Source organism: Ovis canadensis, chromosome 1 (genome assembly GCF_042477335.2).
Source record: "Ovis canadensis isolate MfBH-ARS-UI-01 breed Bighorn chromosome 1, ARS-UI_OviCan_v2, whole genome shotgun sequence".
NCBI lineage: Eukaryota > Metazoa > Chordata > Mammalia > Artiodactyla > Bovidae > Ovis > Ovis canadensis.
In genome coordinates, this window is record NC_091245.1 from 17,665,059 (window position 1) to 17,691,147 (window position 26,089).

The following is a 26,089-nucleotide window of genomic DNA, read 5'->3' on the forward strand; positions in this document are numbered from 1 at the left end:
TCCTTCAGAATGGACTGGTTGGATCTCCTTGCAGTCCAAGGCACTCTCAAGAGTCTTCTCCAACACCACAGTTCAAAAGCATCAATTCTTCAGCACTCAGCCTTCTTCACAGTCCAACTTTCACATCCATACATGACCACTGGAAAAACCATAGCCTTGACTAGATGGACCCCAAGGGGATTTTACAGATCCAAAGGGGCAAGGTAGCCATCCGATTTATTTTTATTATTACATGTGTCTGAGTGAATTAATTTCAGTGAGGAATATAAAACTCTCTGATAGGTCCTTTTTTTTTTTAGGGGGATAGTTAAATTTTTATTGAGGTATCTTTGATTTATAATATTGTATTAATTTCAGACATACAGCAAAGTGATTCATTTACACAACCGTATGTGAGAGGAAATGAGCCATTTCAGGTTGTGTTTATCACCTGGGGAGATGAAACAATATACATTTAAAAATTAGGAAACAGAGTGTACATAAGACTGATCTCTATTAGATATATTTTTATGTCTAGAAAAAATATCCAAAATACATTTAAAAATTAGGAAACAGAGTGTACATAAGACTGATCTCTATTACATATATTTTTATGTCTAGAAAAAATATCCAAAATGTTAGCTATGATATCTCTCTATGAGGAGTTCTGAGTGGTTTCTATTTTTTCTTTATATATAACTGTCTGTCATAAGTATGAACACTCCATAAATATGTATTTTTAAAAGTTATGTTGAGGTAACATTTTTTTCTTTTTAAAACGTTTTTTAAATTGGAGGATAATTTCTTTACAACATGGTGTTGGATTCTACCATACAGCAACACGAATCAGCCATAGGTATACATATGTCCCCTCCCTCTTAAACCTCCCTCGCATCTCCCATCCCCATTCCACCCATCAGAGCACTCTGTGACATACAGCAAATTCCCACTGTCTATTTTACATATGGTAATGTATATGTTTCCATGTTACTCTCTCAATTTGTCCCACCCTCTCCTTCCACCGCTGTGTCCATAAGTCTGTTCTCTGTGTCTGCATCGCTATCGCTGCCCTACAAATAGGTTCATTGGTACCATTATTTTAGATTCCATAAATATGCATTAATATATGATATCTGTTTTTCTGACTTACTTCACTCTGTGTAACAAGCCCTAGGTTCTTTCACCTCATTAGGATAGCCTCAAATGTGTTCTTTTCTTATGGCTAATATTCCATTGTATATATGTACCACGACTTCTTTATTCACTCATCTTAAAGTGGACATCTAGGTTGCTTCCATGTCCTAACTATTGTAAATAGTGCAGCAACAAACACTGGGTACATGCATCTCTTTCAGTCATGGTTTTCGCATAGTGTATGACAAGTAAGTAGTGGGATTGTTGAGTCATATGGTAGTTCTATTCCTAATTTTTCAAGGAATCTCCATATTGTTCTCCACAGCGGCCATATTGGTCCTTCTGTTTTCTAAGTTACTTTATTTTTGGCTGCCCTGAGTCCTCATTGCTGCACATGGGCTTTCCCTAATTGCAGCGAGTGGGGGCTACTCTCTAGCTGCAGTGTGCAGTCTTCTCCTTGCAGTGGCTCCTCTTGTTGCGGAACATAGTCTCTAAAGTGGACGGGCTCAGTAGCTGCAGCTCAAAAGCTCTAGAGTGCAGGCTCAGTAATTGTGACACATGGGCCCAGTTGTCCTGTAGCATGGGGAATCTTCCCAGACTAGAGATCAAACCCCTGTCTGCTGCATTGCAAGGTGGATTCTTAACCACTGGGCCACCAGGTTAAGTCCTTTGACAGGTCCTTGATTTGCATATCCTCTCCCCGATTTAGATCTATCCAGAAAGCTAAGAGCTAATGGGCAGGCTGCTTGGTGAGTCTGGAGCAAAAATATCTGTGCTAAATGACCAGAGTCCTCAATGGGACAAGTTGATACAGTCAGGGCCACACCTGGGCCATCTCAGAATGTAAGGATGAGACTGAGCGTGTGGGAGCAGGGGGTCACAGAGCTAGTATGTGAGGAAGCTAGGATTTGAACCGGGCATGTCTGCTCCAGTGCCTGCAGTCTGTCCCCGACATCACAGGAGACCTTCCAGAGTACTTCTCGCATCCACTTCAAGTAACTCTCTGAGGAAAGAGACACCAGCTTGAAAGGACAATTTAATCCATCTATACTGGAGCTCCTTGAAAGGCCCCAGGGCCTTTTCTGCCCAAGACCTACAATTTATGTCTGCATTTTGCTTTCTACGTGTTACGCATCCTCTTTGTTCCTCCATTCCTCCTTTACTGCCTGCTTTTCCATTAAGTGGATCTTTTCTAGTGTGCCACTTTAATTTCTTTGTTGATTTTAACTGTTTTTAGAGTAATTTTCTTACCGATTGCTCTAGGAATCATAATGGGCATTTTAATCACAATCTACCTCAAATTAATGCCAACTTAATTACAGCAGAATAGAGGAACTTTAATATAGCTTTAATCCCTACCCCTTTCTTTGGCAAAGAGCTATGAAGCATGAATCACTGGGAGACCTCTGAGAAATAGGATAAACTATTTGCGGTTTAATTACAGATACCTTGTTAGTGAACTGACAGCACATTATTCAAAGTCGTACAAAGTCATAATAAACAAGAGTTTTACTGATCTCTGTGCCAAAAGCTCTACATTCCCCCAACATATGTTGTGTAACAATAAAAACACAGCTACGAGGGCAGTCCCAGGGGAACGGGGTAGGTACTTCAGCAATTCATAGCACCTCACTGCCCCTATGCAAGGCTGAAATACATGAGATGCTCAGTCGTCCCTGATGCGGAGCTCATGGGTCACTAAGTAATGGGTTGAGCTTCCTCAACTGAGATGAGATTTAGTAAGTCTTGAATGGCGTTTTGTTCCTGAACACTGAGCTCCTGTATTTTGGCTAGATGGAGGGCTCTCAAGGCATATTCCTCTGCCTGAAAGAGAATTGCAGAAACAAAAGGAAATTGTCACAGAAAAGCATTATATTGGAAGCCCCATCTCTGCTCAGCCCCAGAAATATGGGCAAGGATCCTTCAACTTCTCACACCACCCACTGAGCTCTTTGTGAAAACCTGTGAACACATGAAATGGGTCTTCATAGCTAATGAAGGTGAGAGGTCAGGAACAGGAAGACCTGGATGCAGAATTTCTGAGTTTATAGTGGACAAAGTCTCTTTTCTCCATTTCAGGGCCCTTTGAACCAACACTGAGAGGCATAGAGGTGAGAGGTGCCGCCAGTAAATTGCCATCTGGGGAGTCCGGGTAGCCCAGAGTCTTGATTTGTACAGAAGTTTCACAGGACATCTTGACACAGACGCTGGCTCATCTTCCCTTCCTTGCTACCTCCCCTTCTTTCTTCCCTCTCTGCCTTTCTTCCCTCTTTCCCTCCTTTCTTTCAATAAACATTTATTGAATGGCTACTGTGTTTCAGAGACTGTGACTATAGGCAGAAATTCTTAACCTTGCGAAATTTACTATATAGTAGGAGAGAGAGGCAATAAACAAGACAAATAAGTAGAATACGATGGTATCTTAAATAGTGATTCATGCTAAGAGAAAAAACTAAACAGGCATTAGCGATGGCGATGGCAATGCTGCTTCTGCTGCAAAGTCGCTTCAGTCGTGTCCGATAGGGGGTTGTCATTTCAGACAGAGGACGGGGAAAGCCTGATTCAAGAGCAGATAGCTAATTCCAGACCTGAAGGAAGCAAGGCACCAATCTGAGTAGACAGAGGTGGCCCTTTCTTCTAAGAACCTCTTGTAGACCTAACATCCTTAAAATACCTTGGAGGAATGACTTCCTTGAGTAGAAAATGGGACCCTGAAATGAAGAGGTTTTGTCCACAGTAAACCTGGAAATGCAATGAAAATGGCTCTCTGTTCCCTGACCCTTCTCACCTCCATCCCATATAGGGTGGCTGTCCCTCCTTCATGCTCCCACAGTGCCCCAGGCTTTGTTATCACACTGTTTTGTATTTGTATTTGTTATAACACACTGATCCGGAACTCCTCCAGGCCCTGGTATACAGCTGGTGCTTAGTAAAAGTTTGCAGACAAATGGAAAGAATGAAGAAAGGAAGGGAAGAAGGGAACAGGGGAAGGATACCTTAACTTTTCCATGTCACCTGCACAAAATTGCCTCCTCCAACCAACCCTCTCTCCTCTTGCCTGCTTTGTTTTTCTTTGTAGAGCTTTTCTCTCTGAAATTATATTACACATCTATGTGTTTACTTGTTTATTGTGACTTCCCCTCCTCCAGAAGAGCATAAGTTCCATGGAAATAGGCAACTGGGCTAGTGGTTCACCACTGTACCCTCAGTCTCCAGAACCATCCTTTGCAAATGGCAGAAGTTCAATAAATTATTGAATGAGTGGATTAATCAGTCAATAAATCAAGAAACCTGAGATTTGCCACCTACTCTTTATGATATTTGGCAAATAATGGACCCACTCTGTGCCTCGGTTCGTTACCTGTAAAGTGGGAATGATAAAAGACTTACTTTGAAGGTTGATATGAGAATCACATGGGACAGTTCATGTAAAGTACCTAGGCTAGTGACTGGCATGTAATAGGCACTCAAAAATGATTACCTTTGGAATTGTTTCTGCCTGGATCCCTCCAGCAACAGGGAACTCACTATCACTGTGTAGTTAGAGTGACTGCTCCATTTCCCCAAGAACTCCCCAGAGCCCTTCCGTCCTGCAGGCCTCCCAGCACTGCCCAGCCTCTGTTTACCTGTGCGACCCTAGGGTGGTCCCCTTGAGGGAAGAAGACAATCCTGTTTTCATTGTGCAGTTAGACTTAACAAGGGGAAATGTCATGAGTGTCTGAACTTTTTTGGAGCAAGGGCTTACTCTGAGGACAAAAGCTAGTGCAGCTGGACAAAACAGCCAAATCCAACCAGAGGAATTTCTCCCTCTGTTTTAGACTTGCTGTTTTTCTAGAGGAACTTGCCTTTGAAGAATTCATCATCAGGAAGTAAAGCATGAACAGAATTTTGAGAACAAAGATCGTTTTCTGAGGGGCTTTGTTAGATGTAGTTTCTCGAATGTTCAAGATTGAAGTCAGGATCTGAATAGCTTCTGCTTCCTGGGCTTCATCTGCAATGGAAAGAAAGGGAGAAAAGAGGAAACAGGCCCTGGGGCAGCTGTGTCTACCCTCAGGGATAAGCATTGAGCAGTTAGGGCACTCGGCCTTCAGGCAGTTCACCAGCTTTGTCCAATGTGCCATCATCAGAGTAAACTGAAAGGAAAAAGAAAAAGTTCATTCCTACAGGTCCCTGAGTTGCTTCGCTTGCTTGCTTTCAGAGTCCTAGATTTCTCAGGCCCCCAGTACAGGGAATTTGTCCTGGTGTGATTCCTTGGGTTCAGTTCAGTTTCCACTCTACAGCGAGAGGAGGGAGACAGGCTTCTGGCAGCCACAGAATCTTAACTCTTCTTCCCCAAATCCAAAGATGTTTAAGCAACAACCTTTCCGCTTTCCCCATATGAGGCTAAGCTAAGAGAAAAAGACAGAAAAGTCATACACTATAATGTTAAAGTTGACACTCTTTGGATAGCTATGATTTTCAAGTTTTATGCTTTAACATGAACCACTTTTATAATGAGGGAAAAGTCAAGAAAGTCATGAATTTTTCAAAGCTTAGCTCAAAACTTCTCCTTCAAGAAGTCTTCCTTTTTCAAAACCATCCAGCTGTCCTCATTTCTTCATTCCGGGACTCACCTTGTAATATAATTTGTACTTGTTGAAGTTATCTTTTCTTTCCCATAGTTTCTGTCTCACTCACGACACTGTTGTTCTCTTTTGAGCAGAAACTAGATCCTGCATCGATTTTTATGATCTCAGAAGGAATGGTGCTGTGCTAAGCTCTCAGCTCTTTGCTGAGCTGAGGATACAGAGATGACTCAGAATCCACCATGCCACTGAGAAGCTCACGGTCCAGTAAAGGAAGGGGATGAGGCTCCAGAACAAATGAGCAATTGGACTTCTGTGTGGACATTCATGTGTCCTGGGAGGATAACATAAAAAATGGATGCTGTGCAAAAATCTCAGGGGGTTCTAGCAGGGTTTTTTTTCCTTCCAAATATGTCCCTCATTAGCCCCTCTGGAAAGACTGTGTGTGATGCTGTGGTGCTATGCTGTGTTAAGTCACTTCAGTTGTATCTGACTCTGTGCGACCCTGTGGACTATAGACCACCAGGCTCCTCTGTCCATGGGATTCTCCAGGCAAGAATACTGGAGTGGGTTGCCATGCCTTCCTCCAGGGGATCGTCCTGACTCAAGAATCAAACCCATGTCCCCTGAATTGGCAGACAGGTCCTTTACCATTAGTGCCACCTGGGAAGCCCATGGGTAATGCTGCTGCTGCTGCTGCTAAGTCCTTTCAGTCATGTCCAACTTGTGTGACCCCATGGACGGCAGCCCACCGGGTAATGCTGGGGACCTGAATTTTTCCCAACACTGGCCAAATCTCTTTGATTCCTCTGTCTCAGTTTGCCCATCTGCAAAATAGGGAAGATGGCACGGATGCACCCCATGACAGGGACAGCTGCTCTCCCTCTGAGAGGCAAAGTCTACGGATCAGAAGAAATGAAGTCACTGCTCTGTGTCCCAGGAAGAATTGCCACTTACCCAAGCCAGTGTCAGTCTCAAATCGTTTGCCCAGTAGATCTATTTGTTGGATGCGAGCCTGTGAGAGGACTTGATAGCGATCGTTCAAATATTTGTTCCAGATCTCAGAGACCTGTTGGGAAAAGAGATGGTAATCAGACAAGCAGGCTGGACTTTAGCCATTGGGCCAGCCATTTGAGAGGGCAGAACCTCTGGCCAGGCTTTCTGACCATCTCCAGACTCCCCATTTCATTGTGCCTAGAGGAAGGAGGAGCCCTAGGAGCCGGAGGTGCTTGCCCAAGGTAAGTCTGACAAATGCTGGGCTGCAAAGGGCATGTGGAAGGTTGATCTGGGGACGGCCCTGGTGGGGGTCTAATTATAACAGCTGCCATGTGTGTATGAATACCAAGAGGAGAAAGAGGATGGGATGAATTGGGAGATTAGGATTGACATGTATACACTACTATGGTGGTTCGCCTGAGCATGCACTCACACATGTTTAAAATAGGTAACTAATGAGAACCTACTGCATAGCAGAAGGAATTCTACTCAATGCACTGTGGTGACCTAAATGGGCAGGAAATCCAAAACAGGGGATATATGTATACATATAGCTGATGCACTTTGCTGTACAGCAGAAATGAACATAATATTGTAAACCAACTATACTCCAATAAAAATTAATTTACAAAATCAGGTTTAAATATATATATTTTTAAAAATGATTGCCATATGTTGAGCACATACTACTTCCTTCACATCCTCCCAACACCCCAACTGAAGCCTTGTTCTTATCACTCCCAATACATAGATAATTAAACTGAGGCTCAGAAAAGTTAAGATCACACTTGACTCTTGGTAAGAGCTGCTATGTGCAACAGCCAAGGTTTAAATTCAAGTCTGCCTGATTCCAGAGCTCATTTTTTTTTTCAGCTACATCACAATGCCTCCTCCTCAGAAGTGAGTCTAAAATATGAATAAACAGTCACTGCATGAGCGCCTCGGAGAAGGCGATGGCACCCTACTCCAGCACTCTTGCCTGGAAAATCCAATGGACGGAGGAGCCTGGTAGGCTGCAGTCCGTGGGGTCACGAAGAGTCGGACACAACTGAGTGACTTCACTTTCACTTTTCACTTTCATGCATTGGAGAAGGAAATGGCAACCCACTCCAATGTTCTTGCCTGGAGAACCCCAGGGACGGGGGAGCCTGGTGGACTGCTGTCTATGGGGTCGCACAGAGTCAGACACGACTGAAGTGACTTAGCAGCAGCAGCATGAGAGCCTATACCATATGCAAAAATGGTTATTTGCTAAGTAAGGTGTATATGAACATAACCAACATTTTAATATATTGGAAGCAGTTTAAAATCTTTCACAGGTAAAGATGGACATTTTAAAGTATTTTCATGTTCTTTGATCCCTTCACAGGACCTTTCCACAATCAATTTTGCTTAAAAACCTAATCTCTTCCTCTATACCACACTTCAACATGACCACCTTAGCTTGCTGCTAGGGATATGACAGAGTATGTGTGTGTGTGTGATAGTTGCTAGTCGTGTCTGACTCTTTGCGACCCCATGGACTGTAGCCTGCCAGGCTTCTCTGTCCACGGGATTCTCCAGGAAGTCTGGAGTGGATTGCCATTCCCTTCTCCGGACGATCTTCCTGACCCAGGGATCAAGCCCTGGTCTCCTGCATTGCAGGCAGATTCTTTACCATTTGAGCCACAGGGAAGTCCTATGACAGAGTATATGGCAGTCTGTTTGGAGGGGTTTGGTTCTTATTGACCCATAATTTGTTATTTGGTCACTGCTCTATGGATGCTGAGGACTAAACTCTTCTGGTAGAGGAGAAACAGAAAGAGAATGGAATATATGATGTATTAAGCTATGTGACCTTAGGCCAGTCACTTCATTCTGTCTGTGTCACGAATTTCTCATGAATGGTCTGACACCAGGTTCAAGATATAAGGCCTAAGTATCAAGGCTCAGCTCCCGTATTCCCAACTCACCTTGGTGTACAATGTGTCTGCCAGGTCCAACTTTTTAAGGCCATTGAAGATATTAGCCAGGTGGAAGTAGCCGCCTGAGGCCCTGATGTGCTCCGTTCCAAATGCACAACTGGCAAAATAAATCTATAGCAGAAGGAGGAAAGAGAGTGCTTGAGTTTTCTTTGTAAATCATATGTCTGATACAGGACGTGCATCCAGAGTCTATTAAGAATTTTTACAACGCCTCATTTAAAAATGGGCAAAGGATCTGAACAGACATGTCACCAAAAAGATACACCAATGACTAATAAGTACGTGAAATAATGCTCAGTATGATTAGTCACTGAGGAAATGCAAAACAAAACCCACAATGAGCTATATCTTTACACACACAATAACGGCTCTAATCAAAAAGACAGAAAATAACATATATTGGCAAAAATATGGCAAAAATGGAATCCTCTTGTCCATTGCTGGTGGGAACATAAAATGATGTGGCCTCTGTGGGAAACAGTTTGCCAGTTCTCAAAAAATTAAACATAGTTTAATCACATGACCCAGCAATTCTATTCTTAGGCATATATCCAAGAGAAATAAAAACATTCTCTGACAGTTCAGTTGGTAAGGAATCCTCCTGCAATGCAGGAGACCCCAGTTTGATTCCTGGGTCGAGAGATCCCCTGGAGAAGGGATAGGCTACCCACTCCAGTATTCCTGGGCTTCCCTTGTGGCTCAGCTGGTAAAGAATCCACCTGCAATGTGGGAGACCTGGGCTTGATCCCTGGGTTGGGAAGATCCCCTGGAGAAGGGAAAGGCTACCCACTCCAGTATTTTGGCCTGGAGAATTCCAGGGACTGAAACCCCAGTCCATGGGGTTGCAAAGAGTCAGACACGACTGAGCGACTTTCACTTCCACTTTCTTCACACAAAGACTTATATACAAATGCTCATAAACAGTATTATTTATAGGCAAAAGATGGAAACACCCCCAGTGTCCATCAACTGGTGAAGGGTAATTGTGGTAGATCTACATGATAAGTCAACTATAAGATAAATGAAGTATTGATATATACACAACATGGGTGAAACTCAAAATAATTATGCTATGTGAAGGAAGTTAGATGCAAAAGATCACATATCATTGTTTATATTAAATGTGTATATTAAAAGGTAAATCTAGAGGGACAGGAAGGGGCATGAGAAATAGTTGCAAATGGATATGAGGGCTTTCTTTAGGGTAAACATTGGATTATGTTGATGGTTACACAACTCTCTAAGTTTACTAAGAAATCATTGAACTGTACACTTAATTGTACATACCACCGAATTTTATGGTATGGATCAATAATTTGGGTGTTTCTTCTTAAACTTAGGCTGAGGAATCTGATAATGTTAACTGTGTGGTCCAGCTCCAGACAGAATGCGCTTCTGCTTCTTTTGTTGGAGGTTGTAGAGTATAGAGAGGAAACACAGATGAAGAAGTGCATGAGTCTAGCTCTTGGGTGGAAGTAGATGGTACCCTTACAAGTATTTCCTGAGGATGGTTTAATAAAAGGTTTACCTCCAGAGACGTGGAAGGGGTAAGGGACCAATGAGTTAGTGAAGCACTGGGGACTGTGCTGTTGAGAGTGTTACAGTAAGAGACTGTACAGTCCAAACTCCTGAGAAAACCAGGGGAGAAAGCAGGGTTACCAGGGCCAGAAAGAGAGCTGCAGGTGAAGGCTCCCTGACGGGATCTGTGGCTACGAGGAGCACTTCCCTTGCTGGAAGTGTGCTTGCGCAGAAAGGCAGCATAGAGTAAATACCTCACCCCCTGTCTCCTCCAAACCTCCTCTGCCATGCCTCTCACTCCTCAGACGCAACTGAGGCCAGAGAGCAGTGAAGTCCAGGTTCTACAGTCCATTAAGGTCAGCCTTCCAGAGCAGAGCAAAGAATGGATCTGGGGTAAGGGGATATGGAGAATAATCGACACAACAAGGTTTCCAGCAGATTTAGGGACATTGTGCAGTGGCAGGCAACCAGAGGGAAGGCTGCCCAATGGAGAGGTTCAAGAAGACTCAGCCTTCATTGAGACTGCAGTCTGACCCCAACCTCATCCAGATTTCAGGCTCAGGAACTCTTCTCTCTGATAATACTGTCCAATGTGCTGGGCTGTGCTGTGCTAAGTTGCTTCAGTCATGTCCAGCTCTTTGTGACCCTATGGACTGTAGTCCACCACGCTCCTCTGTCTATGGGATTCTCCAGGCAAGAACACTAGACTGGCTTGCCATGCCCTCCTCCAGGGGAGCTTCCTGACCCAGGGATTGAATTTGTGTCTCTTATGTCTCCTGCATTGGCAGGTGGGATCTTTGCCACTAGTGCCACCTGGGAAATCTCAATATGGTCCAATATTGAAATCCTAATAGAAACCTTAGGAAGAACAGCTCAAGCATCACCCTCATCATCCTGTCTAAACTGTATAGAGTTCTATAGTTTACAAATCACTTTCACACAACTCCAGGTCATTTAAATGTAATAGCCACACTCTGAAGAAAAGATGTTGATGTTACTTATAAAAATAATAGCCAAAGTACTGCACATGCTCTGCTGTCTTACTCATCTCTGCAATTTCTTTGCCTTTGGACCCAACTGAGGCAGAAACTAGTTTATGGTTTCTGTCTTACAGGTGATGAATGACATGAAATAATTTATGCAAGTCTATGTGCCTGGTGCAGAGAAGGCAATGGCACCCCACTCCAGTACTCTTGCCTGGAAAATCCCATGGACGGAGGAGCCTGGTAGGCTGTAGCCCGTGGGGTCGCTAAGAGTCAGGCATGACTGAGCGACTTTATTTTCACTTTTCACTTTCATGCATTGGAGAAGGAAATGGCACCCCACTCCAGTGCTCTTGCCTGGAGAACCCCAGGGACGGGGGAGCCTGGTGGGCTGCCATCTATGGGGTCGCACAGAGTCAGACATGACTGAAGCTGATTAGCAGCAGCAGCAGAATGTGCCTGGTGAAAAGACACCACTAGAACGAGAAGGAAAGCCCATAAAGCATCTTAATCAGGATGCTCTTCTGCTTCCCTTTATCACCCTCAGAGCAACTGAGGCTTGGGAAGTGACGTGATGTGGACAAGGACGTACAGACAAAAAGCGGAAAGTCCTGAGCTCAGGTTGTTAGAATTGTGTCCTTGCTAATAGTCCACCAAACAGTTGTAAACAGAAAGTTTCAGAGAAATGCTCAGTAAAAAGAAAACAGCAATAAACAGCAACCAAACAGAGGTGTTCTCAGATACACTCAGGCGTCGTAATTTAGCTTGTTTACATCATTGGCCAGATGATAGCGGGCTTCCTCGTAGTTTTCCTTAGCCATGTAGAGAAGTCCCAGGTTCCGATGTAGTAAGGAGTGGATGGCATAACTACATTCGGTTGATTTGAGGACTGTCCACTGAGCTTGGGATAGATATTCCTCAGCCTGGACGACCCGGCCCAGACCTGCCCAAAAGAGATAAAGATTGTAATTCATATCCTGGCCAGAGAACATATGTTGAAAGACGAGTCATCACCCATTCACTCATTTACTCATTGACTTAAAATACTGATTGACACACGGAAACCTGTACATGAATGTTTTTAGCAGCCTATTCATAATAGCCAAAATACAGAATTTAAATATTCATCAACTGGTGCGTGAATATACAAAATACGGTCTTTCCATATTCGCGAGTGGCATATCATTCAGGCACAAAAGGAATGAAGTGCTGATACATGCTACAACACAGATGAACCTGGAAAACACTGTACCGAGTGAAAGAAGTCAGAGGCAAAAGACCACATATTGTACGATTTCATTAATGTGAAATTTATAGAATAGGTAAATCCATAGAGACAGAAAGTGGGTTAGTAACTGGCCAGGGACTGCACTCCAATATTTTGGCCACCGGATGTAAAGAGCCGCCTCATTGGAAAAGACCCTGATGCTCGGAATGATTGAAGGCAGGAGGAGAAGGGGACAACAGAGGATGAGATGATTGGATGGCATCACCCACTCAATGGACGTCAGTGTGAGAAAACTCCAGGAGACAGTGAAGGACAGGGAAGCCTGACATGCTGCAGTTTATGGAGTCGCAAAGCGTAGGACATGACTGAGCAACTGAACAGCAAAAACAGCGACTGTAGGCATGGGGACTGCCGATGGTATTGGGTTTCATTTTGGGGTAACAAAAATGTTCCCGAATTAGATATGATAATGGTTGCACAATCTTGTGCATATACTAAAGCTACAGAATGGTACTTTAGAAGGGTGAATTTACATGGGCTATATCTCAATTTTAAAATATATGTATATTCATATTCAATACCTTCCATGTGCCTTGTGTGAAGTGATACGAATTCAAAGATGAAATTTTACAGGGAATGAATGAGTGACATGGAAACAAGAATATTCATTGTTGTTGTTGTTCAGTCGCTCAGTCGTGTCCAACTCTTTGTGACCCCGTGGACTGCAGCATGAAAGGCTTCCCTGTCCTTTACCATCTCCCAGAGTTTGCTCAAACTCATGTCCATTCAGCCAGTGATGCCATCCAACCATCTTCTCTGTCATGCCCTTCTCCTCCTGCCTTCAATCTTTCCCAGCATCAGGGCCTTTTCTAATGAGTCAGCTCTTCACATCAGGTGGCCAAAATTTTGGAGCTTCAGCTTCAGCATCAGTCCTTCTAATGAATATTCAGGACTGATTTCCTTTAGGATTGACTGGTTTGATCTCCTTGCAGTCCAAGGGACTCTCGAGAGTCTTCTCCAACACCACACACAGTTCAAAAGCAAAAATTCTTCAATGCTCAGCCTTCTTTATGGTCCAACTCTCACATTCATACATGACTACTGGAAAAACCATAGCTTTGACCAAGCAGACCTTTGTTGGCAAAGCAATGCCTCTGCTTTTTAATATGCCGTCTAGGTTGGTCATAGCTTTTCTTCCAAGGAGCAAGCATCCTCTAATTTCATGGCTGCAGTCACCATCTGCAGTGATTTTGGAGCCCAGGAAAATAAAGTCTGCTGCTGTTTTCATTGTTTCCCTATATATTTGCCATGAAGTGATGGGACCAGATGTGTTTTGAATGTTGAGTTTTAAGGCAGCTTTTTCACTCTCCTCTTTTACCTTTATCAAGAGGCACTTTAGTTCTTCGCTTTCTGCCATAAGGGTGGTGTCATCTGCATATATGAGGTTATTTCTCCTGGCAATCTTGACTCCAGCTTGTGTTTCATCTTGCCCAGCATTTCACATGATGTACTCTGCATATTAGTTAAACAAGCAGGGTTCCATAATATAGCCTTGACGTACTATTTTCCCAATTGGGAATCAGTCCATTGTTCCATGGTCAGTTCTAACTGTTGCTTCTTGACCTGCATACAAGTTTCTTAGGAGGCAGGTGAGGTGGTCTGGTATTCCCATCTTTTGCACAGTTCGTTCTGATCCACACAGTCAAAAGCTTTAGCATAATGAAGCAGAACTAGATGTTTTTCTGGAATTATCTTGCTTCTTCTATGATCCAATGGATGTTGGCAGTTTGATTTCTGGTTCCTCTGCCTTTTCTAAATCCAGCTTGAACATCTGGAAGTTCTCGTCCACGTACTGTTGAAGCCTAGCTTGGAGAATTTTGAGCATTACTTTGCTAGTTGTGAGAAGAGTGCAATTTTGTGGCAGTTTAAACATTCTTTGGCACTGCTTTTCTTTGGGGTTAGAATGAAAACTGACCTTTTCCAGTCCTGCGGCCGCTGCTGAGTTTTCCAAATTTGCTGACATAATGAGTGCAGCACTTTCACAGCATCATCTTTTAGGATTTGAAACAGTTCAGCTGGAATTCCATCACCACTACTAGCTTTGCTCATAGTATAAATAAGTACACTAGTATATCTGTAACATATACTAGTATCTTCATAATATATGTAGTATATTCCTAATATAGTGTGAATGCAATCACAGTAACATTATAAGGTTTTCAGGCAGAACAAAGTTGTTGTTTAGTAACTAACTTGTGTCTGACTCTTTTTCGACCCCGTGGACTATAGCCCACCAGCCTCCTAGGTCCATGAAATTTCCCAGGCAAGAATACCATAGTGGGTCGCCATTTCCTTCTCCAGAGGATCTTCCCAACCCAGGGATCAAACCCGCATCTCTTGCATCTCCTGCGTTGGCAGACGGATTCTTTACCACTGAGCCACCAGGGAAGTGTTTCATTCTATGGATGGGGTAGAGGCGGACAATGGAGTGGGGAGAGGCATGGCCAGTGCTTTGGACTGAACGTTTGTGTCTCCTCAAAATTCATATATTGGAGCCCTAATCCCCAGTGAGATGGTAATTGGAAGTTGAGCCTCTGGGAGTTAATTCAATTACGAGGGCAGAGCCCTCATAAATGGGATTAGTGCCCTTACAAGAAGAGGCACGAGAGAGATGATCTCGCTTTTGGCCTTGTGAGGATACACAAGAGAAGGCAGCTGTCAACAAGTTAGGAATTGGATTCTTACCAGATGCCAGCTCTGTTGGCACCTTGATCTTGAACTTGTAGCCTCCAGAACTATGCGAAATAAATGTTTGTTTAAACCACCCAGTCTATGGTATTCTTTTTTATCAACCAAGCTAAGATAGAAAAGCCTAAGCTAGGCTTGGAAGATGAATATGTTTTCCAGATAGTTAAAGAGAAGAGGGCATCCCAGGCAGAATGAACACATATGCAAAGCCTAGAGATATGAAGTAGTATGCTGTGTTTAGAGAATTATACGTTGGTCTGTGAAGCCAGAGCACAAAGTGTAAGGGATCGAGTGGCAGGAAATGAGAGGAAAGAGGTAGGCAGGGCACAGATCATGGAGGGCTTAGTAAGTCATGCCAAGAAGCTTGCTGCATGTGGATAAAAATTAGAGGATTTTCAGAAAGGGAGAAAGAACTGGATTTAGATGTAGAAGAATCCTCTGGAACTATGTGGAGGAGAGACCAGAGGGGAAGAGGAAGAGTAAACACTCATCCAAAGGCTTTTGAAATAGTTCCAGCAAGTACTTGAAGCCAGAACTAAAGCAGTGAATATGGATGGAGGAAATAAAACATTTAGGAGCTAGAATGATTTTGGTGGTTAACCATATCACATGGTGAAGTGAAAGTCACCTTTATTTCTGATAGTCAGATATGCTCGACACTTAAACCTTTTTTGTTTAGCTGTAAAGATATGTAACAGTTTCCTGCCTACCTGCTTGCCTCCTAGGGAGACTGTGAGAACTGAGCAGAAAACTACTCTGAGAGCATCTGCAGAGCAGGACGCACGACCTCACATGGAATGAAGTATTCCACGTGCTGAAAGCTGCAGGAGAAACGGTATCAGCAAAGAGTCGGAAGATGAGGACCCAGGCCCCTCCAAAGTCAGCCTTCTGTTCTTGGCACTTCCTCCCAGGCATGCTTCATATGTAAGCACTGCTTTATTCTAGTTGTAATCATACAGCACTGAATTACTGGAGGAGAGGTGAGGAAGAAGCAGTCAACAAGAAGCAGCAAGTAATTTTGCCTGAGTGATGCTCACACTGAAATAGGAAAACATTAGAATCGAGAAGCCTTGGCCCAGGATCCTGGCTCATGTTAATTAAATAGGCAAGTCACATTTTCCAACTGGATTTTGTCTAGAAATTAAGAGCTTTAGACTGAGGCCTTCTCAAATTCAAAGAAGCAAATGACTCTTAGCTAAGAGTTTGCGTACATATGTACTCAGTCATTAAGTCATGACCGACTCTTTGGAACCCCATGGACTATAGCTCGCCAGGCTCCTCTGTCTATGGGATTTTCCAGGCAAGAATACTGGAGTGTCTTGCCATTTCCTCCTCCAGGGGATCTTCTCAGCCCAGGGATCGAACCTGCGTCTCCTGCAGTGGCAGGCAGATTCTTCACTGAGCCACCTGGGAAATCTAGCTAAGATGTTTAAGCTTAGGAAAAAATTGGTAGACGGTATTGATATCTATTGAAAATTAAACTTTTTCATGTCCAGTTCTCATTTACAGAGATATTGCTGGAAAAGGAAGGCCCCTAGGACAAGCTGAACCACATCTAAACAAGGATCAGTACCAAAGGAAAAAGGGTATGTGCGAGAAAAAAAAGGACATGCCTGAAAATTCAGAGAGCAGGATATAATGAGGTGAGCAGATCAAGCTGTGACAAGCAGGTCGGAATTAAGACTGTGACCCATGAGTGGGTGAGCTCAGGCATGCCCTCCTCCATACAGCGCTTACCTAGAGGGGTGCAGGGAGAGAGTGGAGGTAACAGAAACATCAGGAAGGGAGACTATCAGTTCAGTTCAGTCACTCAGTTGTGTCCAACTCTTTGTGACCCCATGAATTGCAGCATGCCAGGCCTCCCTGTCTATCACCATCTCCCGGAGTTCACTCAGACTCATGTCCATCGAGTCCGTGATGCCATCCAGCCATCTCATCCTCTGTTGTCCCCTTCTCCTCCTGCCCCCAATCCCTCCCAGCATCAGAGTCTTTTCCAGTGAGTCAACTCTTCGCGTGAGGTGGCCAAAGTACTGGAGCTTCAGCTTCAGCATCATTCCTTCCAAGGAAATCCCAGGGCTGATCTCCTTCAGAATGGACTGGTTGGATCTCCTTGCAGTCCAAGGGACTCTCAAGAGTCTTCTCCAACACCACAGTTCAAAAGCATCAATTCTTTGGCACTCAGACTTCTCCACAGTCCAACTCTCACATCCACACATGACTACTGGAAAAACCACAGCCTTGACTAGACGGACCTTTGTTGGCAAAGTAATGTCTCTGCTTTTCAATATGCTATCTAGGTTGGTCATAACTTTCCTTCCAAGGAGTAAGCATCTTTTAATTTCATGGCTGCAGTCACCATCTGCAGTGATTTTGGAGCCCCCAAAAATAAAGTCTGACACTGTTTCCACTGCTTTCCCATCTATTTCCCATGAAGTGATGGGACCAGATGCCATGATCTTCATTTTCTGAAAGTTGAGCTTTAAGCCAACTTTTTCACTCTCCTCTTTCACTTTCATCAAGAGGCTTTTTAGCTCCTCTTCACTTTCTGCCATAAGGGTGGTGTCATCTGCATATCTGAGGTTATTGATATTTCTTCCGGCAATCTTGATTCCAGCTTGTGTTTCTTCCAGTCCAGCGTTTCTCATGATGTACTCTCCATATAAGTTAAATAAGCAGGGTGACAATATACAGCCTTGATGTACTCCTTTTCCTATTTGGAACCAGTCTGTTGTTCCATGTCCAGTTCTAACTGTTGCTTCCTGGCCTGCACACAGATTTCTCAAGAGGCAGGTTAGGTGGTCTGGTATTCCCATCTCTATCCTACAGGGCAATTTTCAGAGTATCCGCAGTAGAGAGAAAGGATGGCCAGTTAAGGAACAGTGGTACTTGTCTCAAGGAGGAGACAGCAGGCTTACATTGGGTTGTGGCAGATCCGAGAGATATTATAGTGGAAGATTTTGCAGGACTTGGTGCTGAAAGTAAAGAAGCCCAGAATAAAAGTCACGGATGATTCAAAGGTGTGGCTGGGAAACACCCAGGGGAAGAAAAGGGAATCAGCGTTTAATGAAGGCCTGCCTCATGCTATGCCTTCCACTGGCCTTCCACCAGGAGAGGCCACCTGCCTCTGTGATAACATCTGCAAACAACCCTGCAAAAGAAATATCAGAGGAGGAAACTGCATGCCTTCAGTTAATCTAAGTTCATCAGATCTGTCCAGTGTCTACCAGTCTGCCAGATGCTCATTGCAAGCTGCAGTCCTGACCTTAAGGAGTTTACAGTCCAGGGAAATCATTACACAATAAAGAAAGAAAAAGTGAAGTGCTAAGAAGGAAATTAGCAGCTGCTGCTGTTAAGTCGCTTTAGTCGTGTACAGTTATCAAAAAGGGCAGGGAGAAACCTACTTTGGATGATTACGGGAGACATCTCTGAGAAGGTGGTGTTTAAGCAGATGCCTGAAGTTTGAACGGAATCAGCCATGTAAGAGGGAGAAACAAGCATTCCAGGCAATGTGTAAGAGAGCCCTAAGGTAAGAAAAAGCTTAATGACTGGGATCCCACAACTAGTGAGGAGATGAAATTTAAACGTAGGTTTTCCCAGTTCCAAAGTGCTGGCTAGAGGGAGGGAAGATGAATAAAGTGGCTCCTCTTTGAAGTGTTACTGAAAATGTCATTTTCCAGCGGGTTAAAATTCCAAAGTTTTCCTTAAAAAAAGAAAAGATGAATGCCCATAATTTTTCCACTCCAGTCTGGAGGAATCTCTAAGATGGGAGAGGAATGTGGGGTGGGGGTGGGTGAGACATGATTTATTTAGACTTTCAAAAAGGTTGGCAAGGTTATAAATCAGTAATGGTGGGAGTTATAATGAAACCTTCCATCTAGATAGCACTCTCCTGCTTGCAAAGCACTTTCGTGTTCGTTACACACAAATTCATTTGATCCTCAAAACAGTCCTGTGAAGAGGACTCAGGTTCAACAAATGCTTACATAGTTCCCATTTAGGTGTCAGGTCCTGTGAGAGGGTTTTTGAGTGCCTTCTCTACACTAAGTACTGTTCTGGATGTAAAGACACTATGATGAGTAAGAACATACACAGCCCCAGTTCTCCCTGAACTTATGGTCTATTGCAGGAGAGGGACTTGAATTAAATAAGCTCATCAACAGTGTTGTTCTTGTTTAATTGCTAAGTCGTGTCAGACTCTTTTGCAACCCCATACACTGTAGCTTGCCAGGTTTCTCTGTCCATGGAACTTCCCAGGCAAGAAAAATGGAATGGGCCGCCATTTCCTTCTCCAGGGGATCTTTCCAACCCAGGGATCTACCTCGCATCTCCTGCATTGGCAGGCAGATTCTTTACCGCTGAGCTACCACGGAAGCCCCATCAACAAATGCATAATTATTATCAAGGTAAGTGCCCAGAAAAAAAGAAAGATGTTTCTAACTGCATACACAGAAAAAGAGAATCAACTCGGTCTAGGAGCTTGGGAAAGGGTTCTAGATGGCAGTGGCGACTCAAGCTGAGCCTGAAGGATGAATAAGAGTTAGTCAGGTGAGGGAGAGAGGAGGAGAAGTGGGGAGAGTAGCTAGAGAAGAACCTTCTAGAACAAGGAGGCATTGCAGTGCCAACGAGAGAAGGCCAATACAACTGAAAGGGAGAGAGAAGATGAGAGGTGAGGTAGGAGAATTCAGAAAGGCTGGACCAAGCATGGGCTCATAGGTTGCTTTAGGAACTTGGTCTTTATTTATTGGAGTGAGTTGGTCACATTTTGTTTAGAGACCAGATTAGAGGGAGGCCAGGGAAGATTGCAGAAGCCAGTTGGCAGGGAGTAATTCAGGTGAGAGATGATAGGATTTAGGCTAGGGTGACTTTTCCAATATTCCATAGCTAGTCAGTGTCAGAGATAAACAGTCTAGGCTGTATTTCCTTGTCCAGTGGTCTTCCACTATTTATGGAGGAGGGACAGGCCAGAATGGAGAGTCGGACCAAAGCAGGGTAAAAAGGGTATTCTTGAAGCTAAGTGGCCTGGGATGAAGAGTCAGAGTGCAAACCAGTGAGGAGGGGCTCCATGCAGAAGAGGTATCCCAGAATAAGAAGTCAGAGCCCACAAGAGGAGAGGAGGGCATCTGCCAGGGGAAAGAATAGGATTAGAGATGGGAGGTCAACTCATACAGCGTAACAGATTAAATATATAGATACATCAGGGAAAATGGAAGCCAACATTCTCACCGTCAGAGAAGGGAACTACAAATATAAAACTGGAGAAAATGAGATTGAACCCTGTGGATTTAAATGTAGTCCTAGGGACCCAAGATCATATATAGATACAGATGTAGAGAGAGAGATAAAGAGATTTAGAAAAAATGTGTATAGACATATACACATTCAGTTCAGTTCAGTCGCTCAATCGTGTCCAACTTTGCAACCGCATGAACCACAGCACGCCAGGCCTCCCTGTCTATCACCAGCTCCCAGAGTTTACCCAAACTCATGTGCATCAGGTCAGTGATGCCATCCAGCCATCTCATCCTCGGTCGTCCCCTTCTCCTCCTGCCCCCAATCCCTCCCAGCATCAGGGTCTTTTCCAATGAGTGAACTCTTCACATGAGGTGGCCAAAGTATTGGAGTTTCAGCTTCAGCATCAGTCCTTCCAGTGAACAACTAGGACTGATCTCCTTTAGGATGGACTGATTGGATCTCCTTGCAGTCCAAGGGACTCACAAGAGTCTTCTCCAACACCACAGGTCAAAAGCATCAACTCATATACACATTATCATACATATATTTCCTAATTCTGTCCACTGAGAAGCCTGGGAATAGCCATACCTCACTAGGAATGAGTATGTCTAGTGCACAATTCACGGCTTCTAAATTCCATTTTCCACTAAAAGAAATCAGGGCTCCTTGCAGGTAGGTTCCAGAAAGTAGGAAAATTGATCAAAGAACAATGTGGAGGGAATTCCCTGGGCAGTTCAGTGGTTCAGTGCTAATGGGGGACTTCTCTGATGGCTCAGATAGTAAAGAATCTGCCTGTAATGCAGGAGACCCTGATTCAATTCCTGGGTCAGGAAGATCCCCTGGAGAAAGGCATGGCAACCCACTCCAATACTCCTGCCTGAAAAACCCTGTGGATAAAAGAGCCGGGTGAGCTACAGTCCATAGGTTGCAAAGAATCGGACACTGCTGAGCAACTAACACTTTCATTTTCACTTTCCAGCGCTAATGGATTCCATGCTTTCTCTGCTGAGGGCACAGGTTCTATCTCTGGTCAGGGAACTAAGATCCTGCAAGCCTCCCAGCCACATACACGCACACATACACAAGTTCCCAAAAAACAAACAAGAAAGAAAGAAAGAGAACAATGAGGATGTGTCAAGGAAACACAGAAGCCAGTGTGATGGGCTGCCACTTGCCAAATCAAGGACAGTTTGAACATCAAATTAAAGATACTAATGGATTGTAACCCATTAAATAAAATAGGAAAACAAAGGTCTATGGTGATATAAATAAATATATTCACTGAAAGTTTGTTGAGGAATGGGATATTTATATAGTTTAAAATACCTCTCTATAACTTACCGATTGCAAAGAGAGGAAAGAGTAACTTTACAGAGAAGAAGCCTGACAGATACCACCTTAATAAAGTAACTTGAACATCATCAATAATGGAACAAACTAAAAACATGTGCCAACTTCTAGGGTGGGATGAGAAGAATACAGCCTCACTTCTGTGATATTCCTGCCAAAGACACATCACCTGAGTCCCGTCATGAAGAAACATCAGAAACACTCAAATTGAAGGACATTTTACAAAATAATTGGCCTTTAATCTTTAAAAGTGTCAACATAGTAAACATCAAAGAAAGCTTGAGAATAGTTTCTCAAGCTTTCTGGAATAGTTTCCAGAATGAAGGAGACTAAAGAGCCAAGGCAACAAAATGAGACTGTGATTCTGGGCTCTGTCCTTTTGCTATAAAAATGTGATTGAGACAATTGGAAAAAGCTGAATGGGGTCTGCTTGATAGTTAATCGTCGATAATGACTGTACTGTGGTTACGAAGGAGACATCTTTGTAGGAAATGCACAGTGAAGTAGTCAAGGCATAGGGTGTCAGGTAAGCTGCTTAGGGGGAAAGTCTTTTATAGTATTTCCAACAGTTTTACTTTTTTAAAAGCTTTTTTTTTTTTTTAAATAATGGCTGCTGAGATATACAAAGCAGTAGTATAGTACTGAAGGCAAAAGGAGAAGAGGGCAGCAGAGGATGAGATGGTTAGATAGCATCACCAACTCAGTGGACATGAACCTGAGCAAACTCGAGGAGATAGTGGAGGACAGACGAGCCTGGCATGCCACAGTCCCTGAGGTCACAAAGAGTCAGAAATGAGACTTAGCAACTGAACAACAAACAGTGCCTAAAATGCTGTAGACGCTCAAAAATGTTCATTCCCCTTGAAAATGCTAATTCTCCCCTTGTAGTAACCACCATGTGTGCTAAGTCTGTGCTCGCTGCTCTCAGAATCGCCTCTCCCATCAGTAGGAGCAGGTTCCTAACTTTGTTTGAACTGAGTGACTCCAACACAAAGGTAGACACAGATGGATACCACACTCGAGCTGAGTCAACACAATTCTTTTTTTCAGGAATTTAACATTGGAAATTAGATGCTACTTAGTTTCTATTACCCACCTTGAACCTGGAGGATGTGTAAATTCAATGTAAATTCAGCTACATAGGATATTTTGAGGTAGCTGTCTTCTGCAGTAAGCAGAGGGTAGAAAAAGCTTGTCTGCAGAGATGGAAAATAAAGCAGAATGCAGAGAGAAACAGAGACAAGACCCAAGAGAGAGAAACAGCACTAGCCTTGGCTTCTTATAGCATTCAGAGTCTAGTATCTCACAAAGCCTCCCTTCCTTTAGGACACTCCAGCATCCTAATAAATTTCCTCCTTTTGCTAAGGCCAGCTAGCATGGATATGAGTCAGTTATAACCAAAAGTCCATGACATCTCCTTCCCCACCTTGTGCCAAATTTTACAGCAATCCTGTTCTTCCACAAAATGTGTCTTGGTGCTATTGCCAGAGCTGGACATTTTGGCCATTAATATGACCCAATATGGACTTAGCTGGTGGCTCAGCAGTAAAGAATCCGCCTACAATGCAGGAGATTGCCTGCAATGCAGAAGATGTGGATTTGATCCCTGGGTTGGGAAGATCCTCTGGAAAAGGAAATGGCAACCCACTCCAGTATTCCCGCCTGGAAAATCCCATGGACACAGGAGACTACAGTTCTGTAGTCTCTGTAGCCCCTGTGGGCTACAGGTCATGGGGTCACAAGAGTTGGGCAGGACTTAGTTACTAAACCACCACCATCATGACTCAATATAGCACTTCTTCCTGGTTCCAGGGGGTCTCTAGTCAGCTTCACTTACCAAGGCTGGCTTCAGCCAACAGCAAGTAAGCAGGCACCAGCTCAACTGAACTCAGGCCGTGCACATTCATGCGAAAGCGAAGAGAGTGCAAAGCTGCTGGGACAGCATCTTCATGTTTTCCTTCAAAGATGTATTTCTGGGCAACGGTGTAGCAGAGTTCAATCAAATGCTTCTGCGGAAGAAAAAATGAGGCTATCTGAGACATCTAAGGGTAAAAGGTAATGGTGGTTATAGGTACCCCTGGAGATAAGGGCAACACCTAACGACCTGGTCAAGAGCCCATAGTGAGCCTGCCCACATTGAGGTGGACTTGAGACCCAAAGTAGGTGATTAGAAAGGAAAACTCTGGACTGTGAGTTCCTGTGAGGATCCAAGGTCCAGAGACAAGGATCTTTTCATCATAGGTCAGTACTTGGTATAAATGAGTGCTCAATATAAAATTATTAAATGAATATTATTATGTTCTTAATAAAATTTTAGTTTAGCAAAACTGTAATGTTTCAGGACAGTTTAAAACTTTCTGCCTTTCTGAGTTAATTTTGAGACAAACATATTTTTCCTTCTGGAATTATCCTGTTTAGCTAATATTAGAAATAACTTTGACTCTGCATCATTCTAAGGCCACTCTCAAAGTGTCACTATACTAAAATCAATGAATCTTTTGTTTTGAGATTTATGGCTTATAAAGCATGATTTTCTTTTCAGAATAACTGAGATGCTATCAATGCCATAATAATAATTTTCCCAATCTCCTTTATTTATTAACCAGTATATTCATACATCATTTCTTGACCTTCTGCTATGCGCCTAGGCTCTTATCACAATACTTAGCATGTTAGGGAGCTATGGCTGAATTTTGTAACTCCAAAATTCCTAAGTTTTTTTAAAGATTTTTTTTTATGTGGACCATTTTTATAGCCTTTATTGAATTTGTTACAATATTGCTTCTGTTTCACACTTTGGTTTTTTGGCCAGGAGGCATGCAGGAACTTCGTTCCCTGACCAGGGATTGAACATGCACCTCCTGCACTGAGAGGCAAAGTCTTAACAAATGGACCACCAGAGAAGTCCCCAAAATTCATATGATGAAGCCCTAACCTCTAGTACCTCAGAATGGGACTGCATTTGGAGACAGGGCTTTTTAAAGAGGCAATCAAATTAAAATGAGGTAATGGGGTATCTCCTAATCCAATCTAGTGGTGGCTTTATTAGGGGAGGAAATTTGGACACGAGGGATGTGTGCACACAGAGGAAAGACCACAGGAGGACACAGCAAGAAGGCGGCTGTCTGCAAGCCAAGGGGAGAGGCCTCAGAAGAAATCAACCCTGTGGACAACCTACTGTTGATCTTGGACTTCCAGCCTCCAGAACGGTGAGAAAATAAATTTCTGTTGTTCAAGCCCCCCATCAGTGGTACTTGGTTACGGCAGCAGCTCTAGGAAACTAATACTGCAGTGATTCAGCAAATTTGTGGACGACTGACTGAATGGAATTGAGGGCATAAAGACATAAAACCACACCTCTGCCTTCAGAGGTTGCAGCTCAGCGGCCTTGCACAGTCCGCCCTTTCACTGGGGCCACTGTGCTGCACCCCTGGCCTAAACCTGAAGCGCCCCACAGGCCCTACCTGCCGCTGCTGCAGCTGCTGCAGGCCGTGCTGCCGCTCTTCCTCCGAGTTGCAGAAGGGCATGGAGGTGCGCAGGGGAATCAGGAGCTGACAGATCTTCTCGTGGATGCTGCCCCAATCAGCTCTTTGATGGGCCACACCACTGACAACGGAAACGCAACTTCATTATCCCTGCCTTGGGCTTGACTGCAGATTCTCCTGGCCCTATTGCTGGCCGGGCCCTAGGGACTAGAACAGTAAGCTCAGCACAGACCAGGCAGGGAGCCCAAAGCCATTTCTGACACCAATTGCTCTTCCTTCACATGGTAATTGGGTGGTATAAAGACCAGGGGTGTGTGGGAGGAGTGGTGGGAGGATATTTCTGCAGGCCATTAGGTGGTGATGCTGTGGCTATTCCGCTTTTCTTCTTCATTAGTAACAACAAAGACAACGTTAACACTGTATTGGTCTAAGGTCATTTTCAAAATATCTGAACACTGAAGCTGATGAATTTAAGGATCTTTTTCTTAGGGAAAGGAGAGAGCCTCTCATGAGACTCTAGGAGACACTTTCCTTACAGCTGGGGCATAGCTGGGGCATGGCTGGGAAGAGCACCATTTGCAGTCTTCTGTGCTCCAGGGCAGCGGTCTGGGGTAGAGGGGCATTTGCATAAAACACACTGTGAATATCCTCCAATCCTAGCAGTGCAACAGGTGGTCTCACAAGTAACTGTTCAACTTTTTGCAAAGAAGCAAACAAACAAAAAAACATTTTTTAAAGGTAAGGAAGCATGGGCATGGAGAGTAAGTAGCTACTCTACGCCTGTATTCCAAAGCCAGTATGTTTTAGCTCTCCAGAGAAAAGCACTGTGACAGTTTAGTTTACAGCTTTTCTGACTGTTTTATGTGCATATTTAATATTTTTTAAACACTTAATTGGACAGCACAAA

At 43.7% G+C, this 26,089-nt stretch overlaps 1 protein-coding gene across 4 annotated transcripts in view; it reads right to left on the reverse strand.

Annotated features, from left to right (window-relative positions):
• Positions 1 to 2,604: 2,604 nt before the first annotated feature.
• ZMYND12 (zinc finger MYND-type containing 12) overlaps positions 2,605 to 26,089 on the reverse strand; it is a 34,734-nt gene continuing 11,249 nt past the window's right edge. For 2 of the 4 annotated variants that reach the window (XM_069588321.1, XM_069588335.1), the window contains exons 2-8: positions 25,162 to 25,303; positions 23,535 to 23,706; positions 11,913 to 12,082; positions 8,627 to 8,749; positions 6,636 to 6,747; positions 4,959 to 5,104; positions 2,605 to 2,937 (exon numbers count right to left, since the gene is read on the reverse strand). In XM_069588321.1, coding sequence (XP_069444422.1) covers positions 2,812 to 2,937; positions 4,959 to 5,104; positions 6,636 to 6,747; positions 8,627 to 8,749; positions 11,913 to 12,082; positions 23,535 to 23,706; positions 25,162 to 25,303 — 991 coding nt within the window. In that variant the 3' untranslated portion in view covers positions 2,605 to 2,811. Of the gene's footprint in view, positions 2,938 to 4,954; positions 5,105 to 6,635; positions 6,748 to 8,626; positions 8,750 to 11,912; positions 12,083 to 23,534; positions 23,707 to 25,161; positions 25,390 to 26,089 lie in introns of all 4 variants that reach the window. The other 2 variants (XM_069588345.1, XM_069588328.1) reach the window with 2 other exon arrangements.